The sequence below is a fragment of the Simochromis diagramma genome, unplaced genomic scaffold (genome assembly GCF_900408965.1).
Source record: "Simochromis diagramma unplaced genomic scaffold, fSimDia1.1 OVJJ01000483.1, whole genome shotgun sequence".
NCBI classification, from domain to species: Eukaryota; Metazoa; Chordata; class Actinopteri; order Cichliformes; family Cichlidae; genus Simochromis; species Simochromis diagramma.
The window spans coordinates 5,259,765-5,279,961 of NW_024386835.1; the positions used below are offsets into that span (position 1 = coordinate 5,259,765).

Below are 20,197 nucleotides of genomic sequence, written 5' to 3' on the forward strand. Positions count from 1 at the left end.
AAACACACAGCTTGGAAGACAAAAAAGCAGAAATTGACCCGTTCCTGAGCACATGCAACAAATTACAAAGTCAGCTTAATGAACGATCTGTGCTAACACCTTTTTTTCATCGCTCTCTCTGTGACACGATAAATACCTGCCATCTTGCAGACCACACACATGCACACATGCTCTGTCAGTGTGATGTTGTGGTAGAGAAAAATTCAGTCTGTCTAAACAGAATGGGTCGTGGGTGAGAGAAAAAGAAATGGGCAAGTGGAAGACAGATGCAAGTCAAGAATCGGCAGCTCGTGGCATTTTTTGGAACTTTCAGGAGCAGCATATTCCCAGAAAGTAATCCTGGGATTGCTTTTTTTCTGGATCAGCTGCTAACTGACTAAACCGACTCGTCCTGTCCCTCCCACTGCGTTTCATCCCTTGTACAACACACATGAGCAAGCCTAAACCTTAATCACATTAACTAGCTGGGCAGCTGCTGGTGCTTTTTTTCCCTTCTTCTGTGACGTATAAAACCAGCTGCAGGGTGTAAAAGGGTTGAAGGAGCGGGTGGGGTTGAGATTATATGATGAGGTCATCATCTCCTGTGATTTATGGTTTCAGCACGTGATGGGTGGGGCGCAGGCTTCTGCGCAAATGCTCCTGATGATCTTTGAAGACTGAACATGGGAAAATGAGATTAAAAGTATTAATTGAAAAATATTATCCTATAAATCTAGGCCAATACCATGTAATTCTAAAATGCTGGTACTAAATATAAGCTTGTTGCTGCCTCTTTTATCACCTCACCTCTTTCATACTTAAGTGCGGGCCGATATGTGATCTTACATTGATTTAGTTTGGCTTTTTTCATTGATTTTACAGCTCAGCAGTGGTTACTAATCTTCCAGAGTGATGCCTTTGTCAATCTGATTATCAGGATTAATGTTTAAGTGTGTGAGACTGATATATGGTGACCAATTGCAGCATGGTACAGCTTTACACTGTGATTTTTAAGCCATGTCTTCACATCTGACCTTCCTCTGTTCTGTTTCTTTTAGGTGTTTTCTTTTAGAGCCACAGCCAGTTTAAACTTTTCACCGATATATCTGTTTTTTGGGTTTTTTTCTTATTATTCACTCTGATAATGTGGCTTACCGCTAATCCAAGAATCTCTCTGAAACAAGAGTTTAAATCGTCCGATTGTGGCTGTAATATTTGTTTTTAGGTTAAGCTGTGGCTCCTTTTCTCAGAAATGGCATTAGTGAAAATCATTTCTGAGTAACCGCCTGACTTTGTGTTCTCTCTACAGGGCTGGAATTGATGATGTGGAGACAGATGTGGTAGAAATTGAAGCGAAGCTCGATAAGGTATGAATCCTTCTAACATGTGGACTGTGCTTCTCATTAAAAGATAAAGTCAGCTGATCCATAAGGGAAAAAAATCACATGTCCATTTCTTTCAGTGGTTAGAACACTTTAAACAGGGCATTAGTGGAATTCATTGGCTTTGTTTGAATGCTAAACGCCACCAGATGGGGAGGTTTTCTATGAGTAGTACTTTAGAGTCTACGCTGTAATCAGTTTTCTGTATCACTGTCTTTCTCGCTCTGCATGTCTGCAGTTCACACACTTGTTATTTAAATGTCAGAGCTATTTAAATAATGAAAACGCTGCAGACAGTTAATTAAATGCAGTGGGTTCATGCACCGAACAAGAGGCTGCCCGTTTACAGGGAGAAAAGACTGATTAATGCCAGCGAGGTTGCAAGTCAGAATCAGAATCAGAATCAGAAAGGGGTTTATTGCCAAATGTTGAGCAGGTTTACAACATTAGGAAATTGCTGCGGTGCTTCAGTGCAAACATAGTGTCATAAATAGCACTTAAATAGACATGAAAAAAAATAAAAGTAGGAATAAGAATTAAAGTGCTACGTAGAAAGATATGTGCATGAGATATACATGAGATATATACATGAGAATAAGAATTAAAGTGCTACGTAGATAGATATATACATGAGTGCAGGTGGTGATCAGTGCCAAACATGGAATGATGCAGTGACACAGCGTAGGGTCATGTGTTAGTGGCGGGGACAGTCATATGGTTATTGTTCATGTGTCCAACAGCAGAGGGGAAGAAACTGTTCTTATGGCGAGAGGTTCTGGTGCGAATGGACCGGAGCCTCCTGCCTGAGGGTAGCAGGTCAAACAGACTGTGTCCAGGGTGAGAAGGGTCAGCTGAGATCCGAGCTGCACGCCGCAATGTCCTGGAGGTGTACAGGTCCTGCAAAGATGGGAGTCTGCAGCCAATCACCTTCTCAGCAGAGCGCACAACACGCTGCAGTCTCTGTTTGTCCCTGATAGTGGCTCCAGCGTACCACACGGTGATGGAGGAGGTGAGGATGGACTCGATGATTGCAGTGTAGAATTGCATCATCGTCCGTGTTGGCAGGTTGAATTTCTTCAGCTGCCTCAGGAAGTACATCCTCTGCTGGGCTTTCTTGATGACGGAGGTGATGGTGGGCTCCCATTTCAGGTCCTGGGTGATGGTGGTACCCAGGAAGCGGAATGAGTCCACAGAGGTGATGGGGGTGTCAGTCAGGATGATGGGGGGGAGTGGGGCTGTGTGCTTCCTGAAGTCCACAATAATCTCCACTGTCTTCTGGGCATTCAGCACCAGGTTGTTGTGGCTGCACCAGGACACCAGACGTTCAACCTCCCTCCTGTAGGCAGACTCATCCCCGTCCAAGATGAGCCCAATAACGGTGGTGTCATCAGCAAACTTGATTAGCTTGACAGACTGGTGGGTGGAGGTGCAGCAGTTGGTGTACAGGGAGAAGAGCAGAGGAGAAAGAACACAGCCCTGAGGGGAGCCGGTGCTGATGGTCCGGGAGTCCGAGACATTCTTTCCCAGCCTCACATGCTGCTTCCTGTCCGTCAGGAAGTCAGTGATCCACCGGCAGATGGGATCAGGCACATTCATCTGGGAAAGCTTGCCTCGGAGATGGTCTGGAAGGATGGTGTTGAAGGCAGAGCTGAAGTCCACAAACAGGATCCTGGCGTAGGTTCCTGGGGAGTCCAGATGCTGCAGGATGAAGTGTAGGGCCATGTTGATGGCGTCATCTACAGACCTGTTGGCTCTGTATGCAAACTGTAGGGGGTCCAGGAGGGGGGCCGTGAGGGTCTTGAGATGGGAGAGAACCAGGCGCTCAAAAGACTTCATGACCACAGATGTCAGAGCCACGGGTCTGTAGTCATTTAGTCCAGTGATCCTAGGTTTCTTGGGGACAGGGATTATGGTAGAGGACTTGAAGCAGGCAGGCACATGACATGCCTGCAGTGAGGAGTTGAAAATGCCAGAAAACACTGGGGCCAGCTCGTTTGCACAGTGTCTGAGGGTGGCAGGAGACACGCCGTCTGGGCCAGGAGCTTTCCGAGCATTCAGGTTCTTAAACTGCTTCCTCACATCTGCTTCATGAATATGAAGAGTTGTGGTGGGAGGAGGTGGTGTGAAATCCTCTTTTGTGTGGGGTGAGGAGGGGGGTGTTGTAGGTGAACAGTTTGAAGGTGGTGATGGCTCTATGGAGGGGGGAGAGGTGGGGGAATTAGTGTCCAAAGTGCCTCTATTGTTGGGGCCGTTGGAGGTGTGAAGGCTGCCTGATGGCTCGTCAAAACGGCAGTAGAAGTCGTTAAGGGTGTTGGCTAAGAGCAAGTCATCAGTGGAGTGGGGGGTTTTAGGCTTGTAGTTGGTGATATTCCTAAAACCTTTCCACACAGAGGCCGAGTCATTCTCTGAGATCTGCTGCTGCATCTTCTCAGAGTGCTGTTGTTTAGCAATGTCCACTTCTTTAGTGAACTTGTACTTGGCCTCTCTGTAGCAGTCCCTGTCTCCACTTCTGAACGCCTTTCTCTTTTCCAGCCACAGCTTTTTAAGTTTAGGAGTAAACCAGGGTTTGTCATTGTTATAACTCACCCTGGTGCGTGATGGCACAATGCTGTCCTCACAGAAGTGGATATAGGAGGTGACAGTGTCCGTAAACTCGTCCAAGCTGTTAGAAGCAGCCTTCATTGTGTCCCAGTCTGTGGTCTCCAAACACGTGCGAAGCTCCTCCACAGCCTCGTTGCTCCACAGTTTTTTAGTCCTCACGACAGGTTTGGAGAGCTTCAGCCTCTGTCTGTACGCGGGGATTAGGTGGATCATGACGTGGTCAGAAAGTCCGAGTGAAGCGCGGGGCACCGCGCGATAGGCCCCGCTGATCGTGCTGTAACAGTGGTCTAATGTCCTCACCTCTCTGGTCGGGCATTTAATATACTGCTTGTATTTGGGAGTAGAAAAGGCTCACATAGTGCAGTTTATTACATTAGTGTGCGCTGAATTTTCCTTTTTTTTATACAACAATTTATGAGACATGAATTAAAGCACTTTACTTTATTCCATCTCATTTGTTGCTTATGCCTGACAACAAGAAGGTCCTGGGTTTGAATCCTCCCGCTGGCTGGGGCCTTTCTGTTTGGATTTTGCATGTTGTCTCCATGTCTGCCTGGGTACTCGCCGGGTACTCTCTCTGACTTCTCCCCACATACCAAAGACGTGCTTGGATTAGGTTAACTGGAGATTCTAAATTAGCTGTAGGTGTGAATGTGAGCGTGTCACAGGGTGCCTACAAAGATGGGCTCCAGTCCCCCTGTGACTATGAATTGGTCAAGCAGAAGAAAATGGATGGATGGATCACTCTGCCCTGAAGTGCAATTTGCCTGAACACAGGAGGTGTTAATTTTAAAGCTGCCATAGAGACCAAAACTAGGAGGTATATTTATTTTATACATATATTACAGTTCATACTCATGCAGCATTTCATAGTACTATCAGTCAGGTAGCTATATTTGTTTGCCAGAATGAGCCCAGCAAACATACACTATTTGGACAAAAGTACTGGGCTGCACCTCTTAATCTCTGAATTCAGATGTTTTCGGTTCTATTGCCACATGTGTCTAAAATCAGTCAGCTAGCCAGTGAAAGAATGGGACGTACACTGTATTTGAGTGTGGTACTGTAATAGGAGGCAACTACTGGAACAAGTCAAGTATTTTCCCTCCTTGATATTCCACAATCAGCTGTAAGTGGTATTACTTGCAAAGTTGATCTCTTTAGGGATGACAGACACTCAAAAAAGTGGCAGAACACATCAACTTACAGGGTAGGGCCACCGAGTGTGAGGCATAAAAGTTGCCAGCTCTCTTTTGACTCAAGATCTGCAGAGTTCAAACCTCCTCTGGCATCAACATCAGCACAAACACTGATGTTAATACCAAACAGGTATCAGCTCCTGTATGTGGCCCAGTACTTTTCTCCACATAGTATATAACAGAATAATTTAGAAAAAGAAGCTTAAGGTAACTCCATAAGTGTAGGCATTCGCATCAGCATCACTGTGATCAGGCTCTGTTCTCTATGGTATTAGTGAGAGGTTAAAGGTTTAAAGGCAAATGGAACGACTGGAATAAATTTTATAGCTGTATCAAACATAATTAGCTACAGAGATAACTCTGGATGGACCGGATGACTGTCTTGAGGAAGTGAGCTGAAAGGCTTCTTCAGATAAACTAATAGACGTGGAAGTCAAAGAGAATTTAGAGTGGGAGATAGTGTTACTGCAGCTTCTTTCTTCTTCTCTCTGAAGGTGAATCTGAGACAGTTCTTCAAACATCAAACAGCCTGCAGACATAATGAAATGTGGATTAGCAAACCTCAGTGTGAACACCTAAGTTTGTTTAAATAATAAAGTGGTTATTTAGATGGTTTTGACTTACTTAATATTAAAGTTCATCATTAAGGAGTAATGTGAATAGAGCCCCTTGCTCTCTACACATATAAACATTCCTGCCACCAACTGATAATGCAGGACCTTATGAACTCTGAACTCTGAACTCCAGTTCAGCCTCACTGAAAACTGAAAAGCGTCAGAGGAGATATATTTCCACCAGGGAGGTTTGTTCTGTTCAGCAGGAGTCCTCCACCTGCCCTGAAGCTGCCTGTGGTGACAGCAAAGGCTTTCAGGACAGGACACGGACATGACTGATGAAAGCTGAATCTCTCTGACAAGTGTGAAAACATTTAGTGCTGTCCGTCGGCTAACTGGAATACTGAAACGTTGCTGTTATTGAGAGAACACTAACAGTACTCAGAAACATTTCTAATTAGTTAAAATATTAAAATTCACATTCTTCACCTCATTGCTCAGCAATTCTGCAGTTACGTTGCAAATATACTGTTATTGTTTCGGTCAATTAACACAGCAAGGTCTGTCGTGTGGCACCAGATGTGGCATTTTGGCTCCAACTCATTTATTATATCCAGACACACAGCTTGTCCCTCTAATGGCCATCCTCAGACCCCTGGGGGGTTCAGGCCTGCACTCAATGAGATCACATTCCCTACATCAACCAATTTGTTGACATATATGTTGTCAGACCAGCCTGGGAAGAGCAGCAGCATCGTGCTTCTTTGGATTTTCTACAGATTCCTAAAAATGCTGTTAAAATTTGGACTGCATTATGCATCTTAGAAAACATACTGTGTGAACATGAGTGTGAACATTTGGCAACTGATGCTTTTGATCCCAGCAGCCCGTTTTAGCAGCGTTCACGCGGCTGCAGCCCTTACTGTCAGCCACCCAGTAAACCACAGTCACATACAGACAACCTTGGGAACGCTTGCACCAAATGTGATAATTAAAGGTTTACTACACTCTCTCTTAAGCAACCCCCAACCCCACCCCTTTCCAGCAGACACACACACACACATGTTGTGTTTCGGCATAAGTGCATTGGTAATGACAGTGTAACTTTCTGCACCTTATCATATTACTTGCAAAACAGGAAAGCAGTCACAGTGAAAGTCATGATGTGGCATTTAAAGGCATACATGCTTTTACTGTCTGCGCTTGTTAATTTACATTTATGTTTAGAATTTCAGTTTACCCTGACATGACTTTGGCTGCATACTATATTATACAATATACTATATTATTTAATTCTCAATGTTGTGTATTGACTCCCAAAGCTTTTTAATACCTAAAGTCTGCTTATCAAGGTGCCTTGGCTCTGAGGTTAGTCACATTTCTATGAAATTTGGTACTTGAATGCATTTGTCTTTGGAGATTCCCCTTCTAGCGCCAACTTAAACTTTAGTAAAAACATCCGTAAAAACATTAACGAGCAGTAAGTTTGCTAATTGCATCTGTTTTTATATTGCTTGCATTAAGCTTTTTTTTTGCAACAATGTATATTTCAGATATTTCACAGGAAAATGTTTATTGCTTATTTTTTTCAGCAGTAGATTTAAATTGTCTCCAATTCTGTCATAATGCTTAGCAAAAAGGTGATCCAGCCATAAATAAACATTAACAATTTTTTTCCTTGAGGCACCTCAGAATGCCATGATGACCTCTTCATGCTGTGTAGTGCCATCAAGTGTGTTTTGCAAGAGCTTGCACTCTACTTTTGGAAAATATTGCAGTCACGCAACCTTGCATCTGTCAGTAGAGTTGCACAACACAGAGCTAATTAGCAAGTGTTTGAAATTTCCTCTATTTATTATGTACCAAGTTGTGAGTAAGTTGGTGTGTGGGATTTGGGACGCCGCTTTAATCATAGTTATGCAATACAGTCAGTGGCCTTTGATCATCTTCTTCATTTCCATCTTTTCATTTGCTCATTTAGTTACTTTCTTAATAAATACATGCTTCTCAGTTGATTCCTGACACAGCAGCTTCAGTAAGGCCTGCGCTGGCCTCCAAAATTAATATTATTCCAAATTTGAGCGTCCTCTCGCATTCAGCATGTGAGCAAAAGATTCTTATAGGCTTTGTTTGATTTACGTCATCGTTTTGACTATTAATATCCTCACATCTCATTGTGTAAAAAGTCTTTAAATAGAAAGTGTTCTTGTTTTTGGGGCATTAAAGTGATGTTTTTACACCTCCCATTAGTTGGTGAAGCTATGCAGCGGGATGATCGAGGCCGGCAGGGCCTATGTCAGCGCTAACAAGCTCTTTGTTAACGGCATCAGAGACCTGTCCCAGCAGTGCAAGAAAGAGGAGATGATATCGGTGAGTAGAAGCGAGGATATCTTCAACACTGAGTTCAGATTCACTGAGTAATATTTGAGTGCCAGCTTCTTAGCAACTGACTTCTCCTCTGTCTTTGACTTGGACGTTCCTGCATGCATTCCTCCAGTTGTTGTGTGCATGGAAGAGGTGACCTGATTTGAACAGGAGACGTTTACACTAAAACTTTACATGCCTGCAAGCATATAGACCTGAAACTGACTTTATAGTTTTTTAGGAAGGCATTTGGTCTCTGTTTCCTGTGTAATGTGTACTCATGTATAGATAAGTTGAGAAAATCTTGTTATGTGAGAAAGATTTTGACGTTCATATGGAAATCCATGCTTACACTGTGCACTCTACATCACAGGAATGCCTTGAAAAGTGTGGCGAAAGCCTCCAAGAGATGGTCAATTACCACACGGTAAGACACATCTGCACACACACACGCGCACAGACACACTGTATGTTGTAGCCACAGGTGAGAGGTTGAGGTACAGCCCAGGTCTTCTGACATATTAACATCTTTCAGGCATGCACAACCCTTACACACACACAACACTTCAACTGTGAAATCACTCAATGACTTTGAATCTGTCCACACTGGCCAGTGATCATGTGTGTGTCTGATTCAAACCACATGCTGGACCAGATGTGTATTGCAGGTTAATGCATAAACACACACATGCACACTCACACACTCACAGGTTTTCCCCACATGACTCCAGAGTGATTTCTCCTCATGACTAAGTGTGATCTCGAAATTTCTCACTCTATGAAAGGTTTCTCACACTGCTGAGATGATGATGCAGGTTTAAAAAGCCCAAGGCAGAAAGAGATATTACAGCACTTTAAAGTAATCAGCAGTAATCATTAGGACATGACAATATAAGACAGTGTGTAATATTCTGAGATGCTCACTCAAGTCCATGTTTATGCATTATGCACGCATGCATGACAAAATTAGGAACAAAGGAGAGTATTGACAATGAAGGGAAGTGGGGGAAGAAAATAAACACAGAATAAAAAAGGAAGTGACAAAGAGACACAAATGTAACAGATCTGAAGGTTTCTGTTTTTTATTCCACAGAGTGTGAGTTATCCCTTAGATAAATCTTCTTCAATTGCATGGTTCTGTTATGATCTCCAACTTCACCTTTTTAAAGTCAAATCAAATCAAATCTCTGCTTATTACATAGGATCCATTAGCCACATCAGACCAATAATTTCCTCTTTTTTTTATAGACGCGGTGTACTCTTTTCCTTTCTATCCATTACAAGTTATGTAATGTCTGCAGTCCTTGCTTATATTACATAGAGCACCAATTTTATGAACGCTGTTTCTTTTCCGCTGCCCTTTCACACCATCTCAATGCATCCTCTGTGACGCCTTTTTTCTTGCTTTCCCTTCATTCACCCTTCTAAAGAGTGTTTGTTTAGCAGATTTTGTGAATAAACAAGAGAAGGAAAAAATAAAGGATGAATTCCTTTGCTAACTTACACTTCCCTGCATCTTATCTACTAACATAGTCCCACGGTTTGCTGTGCCGTCACCCTCATGGAGAAGCTTCAGTTCCCTGAAATATGAGAAGAGGACCAACATCCATCTCTCTTACACATCCATCATGATGAGGATGATGTGAGGAAGAGATATGAGAAAGAGAATCAAGGAGATGTGTTAGCCTAATAAAAAGCAGCCTTAGTGTCTTTACTTAACCAATCAGTGCCTGTTCCTAAGGCTTTTCAGCTGTCGAGCATAAACAAGGGCATTCAAAAGAAAAACGGATCTCTCAGTAAATTATATAAGCAAATGTGTTTACATTCAAACATGGATCAGTCTCAGCAACAGATAAGGAAGCTTAAAAAAAGTGAAACTGAGCAGATTTCTTTTTTTTTTTATATATTGTCGTTTGAGTACCTGTTGACAGCATTGTGCGATTTTCTATACTGTGATATATTTCTGTTGATGATCACTGTTCTTATTTGGCCACAAGCAAAAAAGAGCTTTGGCTTTCCATCCCAGGTACAAGAGGGATGGCTGATGGGGCACGGAGACACGGAGGATCTCTGAATTTCAAGAGAATTGCATGAGGAAATTGAGTGCTGACATGTAGGTTGGGCTGGGTCGAGCCCAAGGCATTATAATCAAGTGCAGGCCTGAGTGGAACATTTGGATTAGTTTCTATCAGATGTACAGAAATTGTTTTGGGTTTCATTTCTTACACCCCGTTTTGGAGACTGTCACTATTTTGCTCAACACAAGTCAGTGTTGTGCCAGTGCAGTCTGATGACACATCATTTATTAAAAATTTTCTCAGGTAGTTTTCCATTTTCAGCATTTTAATGATGAATGCATGGTAGTACCTCCAAACAATCCCTGGTTCTGTCAAGGGCAGGAGACACAAATCCCCTTTGGGATTGCTTCAGAAAGGGCATCCGGCCAAATCAAACATGCGCCCCCGCAGTGATGACCTCTTGTTAATAAGGGAGCAGGTGAAAGTAGCTTTCTTAAGCATGAATCCATGGTGTGAAAGGATTATACTTCATTTTATTGGGATTATGGGTTATTTCCTCACAATTTCTTAATGATTTATTTTAAATTGTTTATTAGTCACAGAGGGGAACTAGAGGATAATAGATTCATTTCAGTTTAGATTTCAGTTTAGTTAGTTGAGCTGAGTTTAAGGTAAATATTCTCAAAATATCTCGACATTCTTAGAACAAACGTAATACTTTTATACATTATCTGCTGACTAAAATAATGTAGTCATTTAATTGTGGCTATTTATTGTTGCACTAATTAAACATTGATTGAAGTGTTTCCAGTGAAAGGAGACATGGGAGGAGTTGCAAAGTCTTTCCTCCTTATTTTAAGAATCCATTGCACAACACTTAAAAGACAGGCGGGAAGTTCACACATGCTTATGAAGGAATAAATCATTCTATTGCTTGACGTTGTCCACTTCAAATTTCCACACTGAGCGTGCTCTACATTTGCAGAATGACAAGCCACCTCAAGCAAAAAATCTGAGTCTCATCCGCCGTGTGTTATCAGGCCCTGCAGAGATGTCATGTGGTCGGAGGCTTACATGTACACTAAGCCCATAATCCTCAATGTGTATGCTTGCAAACTAGGGATTGCTATAGAAAGTTTAATCCATAGGATACCAAAAGTGATTGTTGTGTACACTGTCCGCATGCGCGTGATTATAAAGCAATCACAATTACTGTAAGTCTCTGCGTCTGCGTGAGCTTGTGTGCACGTGTGTTGCACAAAGATAAATCAACAAGGCACACGGTTTCCTTAATATAGTCTAGGATAATATCAACAACAGTGGCTGGAATATAAAAATTGAAACAAACTCACTTCCTATAGTGGAGAGAAGAGTTGGTTAAAATGCATGAGAAGTGGAGGAAAGAGAGGATGAGACAGTCAGGAAAGGGAATCCCATACTTAACAGGAAGTAAAATGTGGGCTCAAATATTGCTAAAAATCTACTGAGGCGGTAGCTGAGTGTGTTCACGTGTGTGCTCGCTTTTCTCATTTCCTTCAGCTCCTCTCTGCTTGTGGCTGAAGCCGTTAAAGTAATCACATGAAAGGGATCATAATGCCATCTTGTGCCCAGATCGGAGAACTACAGATTTTCAGATGTATTCATTGCTTGCTCTTTAACTGCTGTGCACTGTATCTCACATGATATCTCTTCCTTCCATCTGCTCGCAGATTTTGTTTGACCAGGCTCAGAGGTCCATCAAACAGCAGCTTCACACCTTCATTAAAGAGTGAGTATCACATCACATTTGAGTAGATTTAAGCACTTCGGAGAGGTGAGGACAAGTGAACAAGATGTTAAACCACTAGCTATATGAAGACTAGATGTCTGTTTTTATAAGTAACTTCATGTTTTAAGATTTCTATCTAGTCCCCTAATTGTTTTAAGTGTGCATTTTTGTACTCACATGCAGAAATCTCCCAGTAATAACAGAAATTAAGAATTTTGATCTCACCATTTCTGATTTGGCCAAAAATCTGTGAATTCTTACCTTTGTGCTTCATGGTGCTTGTACCAGGGATATACGGAAGTTCAAGGATACCAAGAAGCAGTTTGATCGAGTGCGTGAGGACATGGAGCTGGCGCAGGTGAAGAACGCGCAGGCACCCAGGAACAAGGTGCATGAGGCGGAGGAGGCGACGCAGGCTCTCATCCTCAGCCGCAAAGCTTTTCGGCACCTGGCCCTGGACTATGTGCTACAGGTGAGGCACACAGAACATAGACTCTACTTGTTATTACTAGTGTTTTCCAATAGGTGGCACTGTGAGTCAACTTCTGTTGAACCCATGCACAGACTCTTGATCTGCTCTCAGATCTCTCCTGTACATCTCAAACATGAAGTCTAAAATGTAGAATTTTCTTTTTCTCTTCGTTTCTGGCAGATTAATGTGCTTCAAGCCAAGAAGAAGTTTGAAATCCTGGATGCAGTGAGTGACTCGGATCCATCTGTATCGTCACATAATTATACATATACAGCATATATGTATACCTGTGCAGTGTGTTTTAACTTTGTCATTTGACTTCCTTTGTCTGCTACAGATGCTGTCATTCATGCGAGCCCAGTATACTTTGTTCCAACAAGGCTTTAACATCTTGGATGAGATTGACCCCTATATGAAAAAACTGGCTGCACAGGTAAACAAAACAAGCAAACCCAAAACATAATAACGAAACCATACCATGTGATTTCTAGTTTCATTGTCCTTTAATTTTACAAACATATTTTATTTTTCACTCACTGCTCCTGCTGCATATGTGATCTTGTCTTCTATGCAGCTAGATCAGCTGGTCATTGACTCGGCTGTGGAGAAGAGGGAGCTGGAGCACAAACACGCCCTCATCCAGCAGAGAGTGAGACACCATCACAGCTCCTATCTTTGAGCCCACATTGCCATAACAGTTCATCCCTGTGTCGTTTTCTTCCAAGGAAAACTAGGGCAACCTTACCGTCCACTTCTTATGCTTACTTTTCCCTGTACCAGCATCATTATGATGAAATAGGAGCAACACCAGCACAGGGATGTTAGATACACCGACTCAGGGACAAGCAGCCATCCACCGAGACCGCTTGAGGGTGATGAGACAAGAAACAAACTACTGGAGAGAGATCATTCGTAATGATGCTAATAGATCAGAATATAAAATAAACAGAATGCGTGGAGACTCTACATCATCTGTATTTTCATAAATACTAAAGCTCAGTCTTTTCACGACTATTTCCAGCTTCTCTTTTTGCAGCCACTGCACAGGTCTGTGCAGATTCTCCTGTAGCAGCATAGGAGGACTTGCACTGATAGTGAAATCTGAAATGCTCATCAGATATTGTCTATGCTGACCAGAATGTTAGATAAGTTTCCCTAAAGGTTGCTGAAAGGAATTTCTTTTTGTCATTTAGCATGACAGTCTCCTCCTAATTCAGTAGAAGTTCAATAAAACACCGGAGTTAAAAGTGGTATGTAACTGGCAGCATTAAAATAACAAAGCGAAACAGATCTTACAGAGACCACAGATGCCTTCATGAGGAAAACAAAGCCTTGAACTATTTATGTTTGTTTAGTAAATGCCACTGTCCTGTTTACTGTCTAAGGTTTGCGAGACACTGATAGACGGCATTCTGCCTTTTGCGTTCAGGGTTACAGTAAGAACAAGTCCCCTAAACATGCACGGCTCACTCCGCTTGAAGAAAAGCAACTCTTTAACCATCCCCATCCCCCTCATTAGCCACACACATGCACAGATGCATAAAAAAATCATCCATCTGTTGCCAGAAGAAATGCCAAAAGCATGCCTGTTTTTCTGCCAGAGGCCCTTCCCTCCGATCAATTTAGTTGCCCAGGGAAGGCATCCTGCCAGACTCGACGAACAGCTTTGTGCATGGATTAATGACCTTTCAGCAACTCATCCTTTTTAATCCATAAAACGTGCATTGAATTGTGCCATTGGGCTTCATTTCTGATGGTTTTAGAAAAATAACGCTTCACGTGTAACATGCTGTAGTAGATCAAGAACAGCTGTTTTATGTGTATTTCTCAGGAGCTCTCTGATGTCGCCCGCTTGTGACACTCATCAGTTGCACATATTTATTCTTATTTAGTTTGTTCTGGTGAAATTAACGCAGTCATGTTCCTCCTCTAATACATTTCTTCCCCCTCTCTCACTCTCTCTCTTCGCTGTGTCCTTGCTTGGCCTCTTCCTCACAGACTCTGATGCAGGTGAGTTTGTTTTTTGTTTTTTTTTCTCTCTCTGTCTGTACCTTAACCTTGGCTTACTGATTAAAATGAACCACATATATGTTAGATTTTTTTTTTTTGATTTGGGTTTTAAAAGAAAAAAATGTGTGGAACATTGCAGTAATGGACGGTTCAAAAAACACAGACCTGCTTTGCAATTGTTAGCCCGTATTTTGACCGGGCCTGTTTGGCTCTGGGTGTCAGGTTTCTTGTGTCGACTGGTATAGGTTTTCAGCTGATCCTTGAAGTTTGTACTCTAGCTCTCAAGGGCACATTGTCTGGAAATTAAAAATAAAATGAAAGTAATCTCACTTTCCTGAAAACCTGTAAATTTTCCTGCCCCAGAAGATCTTTGTCTACCAGTCATTGTGTATGTGTAGCAGTGGTAGTAGTTGTTTCACCAGCTCGACTGATGCATAAATCAGTGTGCCTTTTTGTAAGCATAAAGCGAGACTGTGTTTGCGTGGGAGAGACGTTAACGTCAGTATTTGTCTGAAGGCGCTGACGCGTGTCACACCGATGTGCCCTTCTTGAAATTTCTAGCACAGACTTCCTCTTAAACAGTTTTTATAGGAGTGTAAGACTCTAAAATAAGTCACCAAAACAACACAGATTATTATATTCAATTGTTAAATAAATCATTACAGTCTGTGTGTAAAAATATCGAAGCGAAGTGGTGATGATCTGATGATCAAACATCTGTCTATCACCAACACAGTGCCAGTGCCAGCACTGTTTTTTGGAGCCAGCTCTGCCTTTTTGGTATCTTTGCAGAACCAATCCTCATTCTGACAGGTCAGAAAACCAAAAGTTACAACTGCCAGCTTACAGCCAAAGTCAACAGATGGCATTAAGATGCACAGCCGGGTCTTGAATGTGAAGGCAAGCAATGGAAATAGATTACAAAAAGATGAAGAGAGAAAAAAAGTGAAAGATCCAGAGAGCAGGGCGAGACAGATGACGGAGGCCGTCTCTCTCAAAGAGGGAAAAACTCAAAGGTCTTTCAAATCAGATGTCTGGTCTTTCTCAGGAAGTGCTTTTATCAAGAAAAAAACCTGTAGTTACACGAAGACAGAAAAAGCATCACTGCATCAAGAGATTAAAGAGAAAACACTGCCACAAGCCATTTCAATTTTTTTCCCCACTGAACACTGACGTCTGTTGTTTCTGATATTCCTTCCATATGCAAATGTAGTAGTGTGGGAAGGGGCGCTATGAGACGGCAGAAGCTGTGAATTATAGATGCAATGCATTCTTTATTAACAGTAACTTCAGCACTCAGGATAAAAATAAGACCGATTCATGGAAGTAGTTAAGCCTGCCTGCTTTATTTGCAGAGAAGTTAATAAGGGATGAGATAAATATATTAGTGTGGGGTTATCTGAAAGGGGCATTGTTGGCATTAGGATGAAGCAGAAACAGTAATCAGGTGATGAGTGAGAGACCATTTTAGCCATTGCATACTTACACAGTGGGTTCTTCTTCATTACCTCGCGCTTCCTTTGATTGCCCCGGCAGCTCCCTCCCCATCTCAGCCCGTCCTCCTGCACAGATCACACGCTGCCTCGCGCCTTTCTTTCACAGCAGCTCTTTTTTGTGTGTGTGCAGAACATCATTGTGGCTCCCTGGGGAACCAGGGCTTCAACTCTCTCCTCCTTCATTGTCACCACTTTTAACTGTACAACATTTTTAAATCAAGCAAACGCAAAAACACCAGAAAAAAACTAGGGTGTTTACTAAACATTTCCTTAACCGCCTTTATCAATAAATTGCCCAAACTATATCCATTTGTAACGCATGTTTGCTTGCAGCGTATTAGGATGAGGTATTTTTTCGTAATAATTTTCTGCTGACTGGTGACAACTGCCGAGGTGTCCCTGTGGTTGATGGTCCCAAACAGGCTCACGACCTTCCTGACAGAAAAGGCAGTTAAAAAAAACATATCTTCAGACTTCGTTTATCTAGTGACTGCTCAGGCTGGGCACCTGTAAAAGCAGTACTTTTCTGTAGGAGCTGCGTTACACAAGTGTTGTTTCAGCTCAGTGTGCGTTGCGTGTCTGTGGTGTGATGGGTTATTACATAACATGAAGACAATTGCCTGGAATGTTATTCACTATATGCAAATTATCACATGCAGTTTACCTCCAAATGTATGGAAATGTTTCATGTCTTACACAGCCTTACTGGTATGTTGCCAAAATTGCATGTTCAGGGTCTCTTTTGTTATGCAGCCTCCTGTTCCTTTAAGCTACTTGTGCACTGCATTCTTGAACAGTCCTGGCTAATTGAAGGTTGTAAGACAGGAGGGGGCATAAATATTTGTATAAAGCCACGCATTATTCTGTGTGTTAGAATTAAGGGCTTCCTTTTGACTCGTAACACTTGTGACTTGTGACAGCTGCAGTGCTTCCAAACAAAAGGTGCTTTTAGGGGGAAAAAGAGCTGTGTTGTTATTGTTATTGCACATCTTCAGTTTTTATAGCGACTGCTCAGGCTTGGCACCTTTAAAAAAAAGTAAAAACTTCTTTGTAGGAATTGTTGTTAGACAGGTGCCGTTCCACTTCAGTGGGTGCCTTATTAAAGGGCTTTGCCTGGAATTCACTATATGCAAATACTTGTATTTGTAATATACATATACATATGGAACTGGTTCAACATGTCTCATACAGCCTCACTGATATGTTTTGGGCCCACTGTTTGACTCAGTGCCATTATGCAGCTCGATGCGTCTTTGGGCTACTTGTGCGCTACATTCTTGCATTACCCATTATCCTCAGCACATTTCCTGTTGTTTTATGATTTAAAACTAAATGCAAAAGCTGATGAATGAGCTCTTTTTAGTCTTCAAAGAGACACGTGGAGTAACATACAAAGTCTGACCAGCACAGGCCCATGGGCTCAGTGTCCTCCTAAGTCATGCTGGGTGCCGCAATTGCTGCAGAATCACTAAACTACTGTGAATGTAATAATAAAACTGAGCTTGCGCTGCAATAACTTATCAGTGATTCAATTCAGTTTATACTGTAAGGTAAAAACCCTAAAATATTAGAAAGAACAATCACACATTCCCCATGAGCAAGTACTTGGCGACCTTGGGAAGGAAAAGCTCCCTTTTAGCAGGAAGAAACCACTGATGGAACCACAGGAGCAGGGACTGGTTGGGTGTGAGAGGAAAGAGAAGAGCACAGAGGGAGGCAGCACAAAAGGCAAACTACTGGAGAGTCAGAGTTTAAGAATTGCTAATGATTAAATGCTGTAGTTAAAAGACAGAGTGACCAAGTGCATCATGGGAAGCCCCCAGCAGCAGAAGCTTAATGTGTGTTTAAGTTTTTCATTACTAAATTGTATCAATTAGTGTAACTTATAACTGAAGCGTATCAGTAGAATTCAGCTGCGGGGCTCACAGTGACTTAATAGGGCAGTTTGGCTCAGTGGCGCTATGCAGCCTCCAGCGCCTTTGGGCTAGTCGCTGCATTCTTGCGCGGTCCCGGCTGATTTAAGGTGGGAAGAGGGTGCTCCGGGCTGGTGTTTGGGGAGCAATAATGTCAGCTTGATTAAGCAGGAAAAAGTTTTAGAGCTGCAGACAGATGGAAAACTAACTCCCACAGAAGACGCTGAAAGGGCAGCCTTAAATCGCGGGTGGGGCGGGGATGAGGTATGGCTACGTTTAGGGCCTCACATGCAGCAGGAAAATGAAACGTTTGATCTTCAGCAGGCGCTGCAGGGGTCATCCCCGCGGGGCGCGAGGACACGGTGACAGCTGTATGCTAATGTGCGCCCGCGCCGGGTCCACGCGGCCGGAGGAGCGGCACGAGCGTGTCGCTGTTCCTCTTTGACAGTGTGTGTCTGGACTCGCGTGAGGAGCACATTTGTCTCCTTTATCATCATTTATTTATGAATTTAAGCTTTTATTTTCCTGTCGACATCGTAATGCTGCTGGATGTCAGTGTGATAAAGATGAAGATACTTGGCATGCTGAGCTACACGCTGGTGAGCTTTTATTTATTTATTTAACCTGAAGTTTTGATGAGAGCTTCTGTTCGACCCTTGTACGCTGTGTTCCTTTTTCCATTGGTGAACAGACAACAGGTTTAAAAGTTTAAAATGCAACAATTAGCTGCATGAGGGAAAACTGGAGTTAAGGGAAATGCCAACACGGGTGTTCCTCCAAATGTTCTTCTGTCTTTTATTCTGTAAAGTTGGTGCAAAAACGCCCAGTTGGAGAGCCTACAACTAGCCTGCTGCTCTCCAGCAAATGTTGCGCATAAGTGGCTCTTGAATCACTTGGAAACACCTCCAGGTGTTTGGCCGGTGGAGAACCAAGCTGTTGTACCACATCACATCATGTTTTTGCTTTCTAGGGCCTGCATGTTTTGGAAGAATTGTTGCTGAAGAATTTTGTGTTATTATAGTACCTCCGTGTCACATGGCAGTTCACCTACTTATCTTATGTCTGAATCCGTTCGTTTCAGTGAATGGGAGGTGACTTTGTGGCAAGGAATCGGTGAAAAGGCTTTTATGCTTTTAACAAAGCTAAAGGAAAGTGGAAAATTACAGGGTTTCCCTGAGTAGAAAGTATGTGTGCCTACTAGTCTGCCATATGTTTAGTACTCCCTCAGATCAAAGTGTCACCTAAGATAAGCAAACCTGAGCCTCGGCTCTCATTTCACAATCTGTGTGCTTTTGTTCTTCACTTCGCTGACCAGGTGGCATCTGACTTTAGAGACCCTTCTTGGCTAATCTTAGATATACAAATAGGTACAAAAGGTTTAGCTGAATGGTCGAGAAATCCTGACACAATCTTTAAATGTAAACTAATTGTGTTGTAGAGAGGACACTGATTATTGAGGAGGCACGGCTATTGTATGAGCCCCCGATAAGGTTAGGCAGACATTTGTTGTGGACTTTACGCTCATTTTTTCACACAAATAATTACTTCATATGTTCTCTTCACAGGATTTTTCCTATGATGACCCTAAGCTGGAATTCAATGTGGATGCACCCAATGGTGTGGTTATGGAGGGCTACCTCTTTAAGAGGGCCAGCAATGCATTCAAGACCTGGAATAGGTAAAATGGAAAGTTACGATATATAACAAAATAGAATCGAGGTTAGCTTACAAATCAGCCATAACCTGTTCATATGGAAAATACACTAATGTGACAAGATGGGGGTAAAAAGCTCATCTTTCTAACTTTATTGCCTTTGAGCTCTCAGATTTCTATGTAGAATAACTGAAGAAGGAATGTGCTTTGTTGAGCTCTACTAAGTTAGTTGATTTCATTCCATTGGTTCAGTACTGAAAGTAGACTTCAGCATTTGAGTCAGCCTATCTCTGTCACTCTAACAATCTGATTTCATACCTTCAACCCCCTCCAGGCGGTGGTTTTCTATACAAAACAGCCAGCTGGTCTACCAAAAGAAACTCAAGGTACAGTCTAATTTTGTAAATGTAAATCTACCGTTTTGGGGTCCTTATGCTAGGATTTTGTCACCACTCTAGCTAACCTACACAGTTTAGAGTTCTGAATTCTATTTGCCACCATTTGTATAATAGCAGGTCAACCAGTGTCTTGTCTTTCCTGTCGATCCTGTCACTAAGCTTTGTTTTTCTGGCACTCCCCTTTTTCAATGGCAGGATTCTTTGACAGTGGTTGTTGAGGATTTGAGGTTGTGCTCAGTCAAACCATGTGAAGATAATGAGAGGCGGTTCTGCTTTGAGGTGGTTTCACCCACTAAGTAAGTGTGTGTATTTCACTCCAGAATAAGCTCAACTTTATTTTTTTCAGATTGCGACAGACTTAAGCTAAAATATTAAACAGATAAAGATGT

The 20,197-nt window shown here is 42.4% G+C and overlaps 1 protein-coding gene across 7 annotated transcripts in view; it reads left to right on the forward strand.

The window, feature by feature from the left end:
* LOC120731759 (arf-GAP with coiled-coil, ANK repeat and PH domain-containing protein 3-like) overlaps positions 1-20,197 on the forward strand; it is a 58,378-nt gene that overhangs the window by 26,892 nt on the left and 11,289 nt on the right. For all 7 annotated transcript variants that reach the window (XR_005695411.1, XM_040028959.1, XM_040028960.1 and 4 more), the window contains exons 2-13: positions 1,289-1,346; positions 7,966-8,085; positions 8,453-8,506; positions 11,807-11,865; positions 12,154-12,337; positions 12,518-12,562; positions 12,675-12,770; positions 12,912-12,986; positions 14,336-14,347; positions 19,322-19,434; positions 19,745-19,796; positions 20,004-20,104. Coding sequence is in view for 6 of the 7 variants with exons in the window: in XM_040028959.1 (XP_039884893.1) it covers positions 1,289-1,346; positions 7,966-8,085; positions 8,453-8,506; positions 11,807-11,865; positions 12,154-12,337; positions 12,518-12,562; positions 12,675-12,770; positions 12,912-12,986; positions 14,336-14,347; positions 19,322-19,434; positions 19,745-19,796; positions 20,004-20,104 (969 nt within the window). In the remaining variant the exon portion in view is untranslated. The remainder of the gene's footprint in view (positions 1-1,288; positions 1,347-7,965; positions 8,086-8,452; positions 8,507-11,806; positions 11,866-12,153; positions 12,338-12,517; positions 12,563-12,674; positions 12,771-12,911; positions 12,987-14,335; positions 14,348-19,321; positions 19,435-19,744; positions 19,797-20,003; positions 20,105-20,197) is intronic.